The 4707-nt window shown below is 43.4% G+C and overlaps 1 protein-coding gene across 1 annotated transcript; it reads left to right on the top strand.

Annotated features, from left to right (window-relative positions):
- The first annotated feature begins 837 nt into the window (after positions 1 to 837).
- LOC108080109 (obg-like ATPase 1) lies at positions 838 to 3811 on the top strand. Its single transcript, XM_017174724.3, has 6 exons — positions 838 to 1004; positions 1064 to 1093; positions 1206 to 1405; positions 2255 to 2315; positions 2383 to 2764; positions 2842 to 3811. Exons 3-6 carry the CDS (start codon positions 1225 to 1227, stop codon positions 3409 to 3411), a joined length of 1194 nt encoding a protein of 397 aa, XP_017030213.1. The 5' UTR covers positions 838 to 1004; positions 1064 to 1093; positions 1206 to 1224; the 3' UTR covers positions 3412 to 3811.
- Positions 3812 to 4707: the final 896 nt, after the last annotated feature.

Raw genomic sequence — 4707 nt, 5'->3', positions numbered from 1 at the left:
ACGGCCAGAGGTCCAAGACCAAGACGGAACCGCAGACAGCGTGAAATTATACCAAAAGTAGGTTTTCTAGCACGCACACATGTATGTATGTATGTATTGGCCCGATCACGCATAACGGATCTTTTAATTAGGGCCATAAACGCCAGGCTGCCTTGCCTTGCGCTCGAATCAATCAAATCGATCGACAATCAGCGGGATCGATCGCGAAAGATCAACAAACCTGATCCCCAGCTCATCGATTTCCCCTGTTCCCTTTTCCCTCAAGCTGATTGCGTTTCAGAGGGCCATAAAGCTGAGGATCCTCTTGGGCCTCGACTCGCTAATTATGCGAAATTATTGATTATTGCGGGCTTTTCACTAAACCGCCAAATTGCGTGTACGTGCCGCAGCCCATCGACCTTGAGAGTGGCTCGCTTGGGGCCAGCATGGGATAGAAGGAGCAATCTCTGGTAATTAAACCATCAAATTGTTAGCGGGAGAAAACCTTAATGGCCAATAAGCACGGATTATTTAAGGTTTTTTGGAAGTTCTTGGGGTTTAAAAATATATGAAGAATTCACATTTTCAATATTATTATCTCCAAATTAATTTAGGTTGATAAATTAAGGAGAAAAATGTTTAAATTCTAGGAATAAAATCAAAAAAAGAAAAGTTAACAGGGTTTTAAATGTAAAATATCAAGAAATTCTTGTATTTACAACTTTTTCGAGTTGTACAAAATACACTCTTGCATTTTTGTTTATATTTCACTAAATAACAAAATATTTACCAAATTTAAATTGCCCGCCTTGCCCGCTGGCGCCGCCTAACGCCTTTTGGCCAAAACCTAATTCGTGCCTGGAAGCAGTTTCCCCCGACTGCCGCCCGGGGGCGCTGGCACGCGTGCAACACTGCGCCAGCGGCCAGCTGTTTCACCTTCCCTCTCGCTCGCTCTCGCTCTTTCCTTCCACGCCGTCGTCAGGCCAGCCGATAAACAGAGTTGGCGGAAATAATTGTAAATATTGGTAAATAAACTATAAGCCAGTGCGTCGTGAGGCTTTAATTAATCTCTGCTTACTTACAGCTGCCCCAGGAGAGCGTTGCCCCCGTGGAGGTGAGTGCGGTGAAAAGCGGCCCTCAAAGTTAGGTTATGTCCGACCGGCTGCCGAAAATAGAAAGAAAAATTTTAATAGAAAATATATACTAAAATTCACGCTTTCCCACAGATATAAATCAGTGAAAAATATGCCGCCGAAGAAGCACGAGGAGCCGGAGCGCAAGCCGTTGATCGGTAGAATTGGAACCAATCTGCGGATCGGTATCGTTGGCGTTCCCAACGTGGGCAAGTCCACCTTCTTCAACGTCCTCACCAAGAGCGCTGCTCCCGCGGAGAACTTTCCCTTCTGCACCATCAAGCCGAATGATAATAAGTATCCCCACCAATGATAGTTACACCCCGTAGTCCTGGTTCTGCATATATATATATATTATATACATATATATATATATGTATATATTTGTATATATAGATATATATATATAGGTGGCCAATTACTGCTGCTGCTGCTGCGGGCGGCTGCAATTTCCTCGATCATTGTAATCAAGGCTTGAATATAATTTTATTCGTCGAAGACCCAGACGTTGCAATGGCCTCCAGGAGCAGCAGCCGCCGCCGTCATCGTCGTCGCAGCCGCTTCTAATACCAAATTGCTCTCTCGGGCTGGACCTTCTAAAATCGCCACACAGTGAGCCCTCCTAGCAGTGGACTTTGGTAGATATTCAAGTGAAAAGTGTATAGTTTTTTGAGAGAAACCTTAAAGTTGGTTAAAAGGATTCAGTGAAGATAAAACCCTATAATAAGCCTAGTATATTGTAAAGGAAGGAGTAGCGTTGAAGCTTTAAAGGGTTTTTATTAAGAAAACTTAATTTCCAGACCCAAGTCCCTGTTAGCCAGAGGCACCTGTACTTCTTCATTGAGGGCGTGTCGCGGCCTTAGCAATTTTATCAGATCCAGTTCCCAATTCCCAGTTTGCAATATGCAAATTGCCCCCACCCGCCCTCCTCGGTTCGCTTCGGTTTCATTTTCTTAAGCTTTTTATTTTGTGAGCGACTTCATTTTGGTTTCGCTTGCAAAATTACACAAAATTGCCATGATTGGTCGTCGCCGTTGCTGCCGGGCTGCCAACAAAACCCAGCTAACCATGCGTCTTTCCCTCTTCTCTCCATCTGTTCCATGTTCGATGCTGACCATCCTCGCGCTTTGCCCTGCCTTCACGTCGCGTCCCTGTGCCGGATGAGCGCTTTGACTACCTGGTGGACTTCCACAAGCCGGCCAGGTAAGCTAAATACTTTGAATTCAAATCTTAAACCAAATTGAAACATATATATCTCTCTATTCCATAGCATTGTGCCCGCCTATCTGAATGTTGTGGATATTGCTGGCCTGGTCAAGGGCGCTGCCGAGGGTCAGGGCCTGGGCAATGATTTCCTTTCGCACATTAGCGCCTGTGATGCTATTTTCCATTTGTGCCGCGCCTTCGAGGACCCGGATGTGACCCATGTGGAGGGTGAGGTGGATCCTGTGCGCGATCTGGAGATCATCTCCGAGGAGCTGCGTCTCAAGGACGAGGAGAAGCTGATGCAGAGCCTCGACAAGCTGGAGAAGGTGGTGGCCCGCGGCGGCGATAAGAAGCTGAAGCCTGAATACGACTCGATGGTGAAGATCAAGGAGATTTTGGTCGATCAGAAGCGTCACCTGCGCTTCGAGGACTGGAATGCCCACGATGTGAGTATATGAACACCCTGTGGTACCTCTCGCTCTTATTAATGTTCGACCCATCTCTCCATCTCTTTTCCTTTCAGATCGAGACACTGAACAAGTATCTGTTTTTGACCTCCAAGCCGGTCATCTACCTGGTGAACCTCTCCGACAAGGACTTTATCCGCAAGAAGAACAAGTGGCTGCCAAAGATCAAGGAGTGGATTGACAAGAACGATCCCGGTGCTCTGCTCATCCCCTTCTCCGGTGCCTTCGAGCATGTCCTGAGCGAGAAGGACGACCTGGAGCGCAAGGAATATGAGGCGGAGATGAAGTGCAAGAGCCAGCTGGAGAAGATCATCGTGACTGGCTACAAGGGCCTGCAGTTGGAGTATTTCTTCACCGCCGGACCGGATGAAGTAAAGGCCTGGACCATCCAGAAGGGCACTAAGGCTCCGCAGGCCGCCGGACGCATTCACACTGACTTCGAGAAGGGCTTTATTATGGCCGAGGTGATGCATTTCGAGGACTTCAAGTCGGAGGGTAGCGAGGCGAATGCCAAGGCTGCCGGCAAGTACCGCCAGCAGGGACGCAACTACACTGTGGAGGACGGTGACATTATCTTTTTCAAGTTCAATGCCGGCGCTGGCCTCAAGGATGCCAAGAAGAAATGATACCGCCTGGCAGCGCTCATTGCCATGTCCACCATCATGTATATTAACTTGATCTTGTACTCCCAAATGTTTCGCTTCGCCTGAGGCTAGGGTCTCATTACAGCAAACTCAAGTTAATCCCGAATCCGAACCTGAACCCGATCCCAATCCCCATCCCAAGCCCAAAACTGAATCCAATTCACGCTCATTTTCAAGGCCTGATACTGCATTTTGAATTTCCTTTTATACGCTATGTAAACACGCTTATGACACTCTCAAAAAAAGTGGTTTTATTTATGGATAAACCTGTGGCTAAATTATGGGAGATTTATATGAAAAGTAAGATCAGTTTTACTGAGCTTTTGTTTATAAAAATTCGATATTTTATAATAAATATTTTTACTTTGAAAGTGATTTTATAGATGTTGTAGTTCTGATGTTCTGATATATATTTTTTTTTAAATAGCATATGGACAATTGTTGAGATTTTTATGTATAGATATTTTACTATAAAATTTCTATAAAAACATAGATCAAACATGGCTGAAAAGAAAACCCAAAAGTGAGGTAGTATTGAGTTATCGATATTTTCACAGGCGTCGATATAATTCAATATTTTAGGCATCGATACCGCATCGATATTTCTCGCAGACGTCGATTTAAATAAATATTTTAGCACTGCAATAATAAATCTGCTATAATTATATTTGGAAAGTCATAACTAAAATGAGTAAAATAATTCAATATTATTGATTTTTAAACGTTAAAAGCGATAAATATATCGATATGTTCAGTGTTTCGATATATGTGCAATAAACCGTTATTAATTGGATTCGATTTATTTATATATTTGATGTATCAAAGCAATGGTATAAAAAAAAGAATATCTATATACTTCTGATACATACGATTTCACGTGTACATGTTATATCTTCGATATTTAATTTAATTTCAAAACATCAAAGCGTAGAATAGTACTCATTCAGAAATTAAAAAATCATCCGTTGTACCTTTTCGTGAATTAAAAATACATTCAATATAAACTTGAGCTGCTCAAACATACATATATCGTATGAATATAGTTATAGAATGCGAAGCACCTGTGTGACTGTCATTTGTCCTGTCTCAAAACGAAACAATAAGTAAGTACAAGTATTGGCATATCTTGTGGCTTGTGTCTGGTGAGTAAAGCCTTGGATTTCTATTGGCTTGCTTGAAAAGTTTGTAATCATGTCGAGGCAGTGCACCGGCTGCCAGAAAGTTGCTGGAAACACCTGTGCAAAGAGTTTCAGTGGCACCACCAGGAAAATCGGCCAA

The sequence above is a fragment of the Drosophila kikkawai genome, chromosome X (genome assembly GCF_030179895.1).
Source record: "Drosophila kikkawai strain 14028-0561.14 chromosome X, DkikHiC1v2, whole genome shotgun sequence".
NCBI lineage: Eukaryota > Metazoa > Arthropoda > Insecta > Diptera > Drosophilidae > Drosophila > Drosophila kikkawai.
Note: the sequence above shows the minus strand (reverse complement) of the source record. Positions and strands in the feature narration are given on the sequence as shown.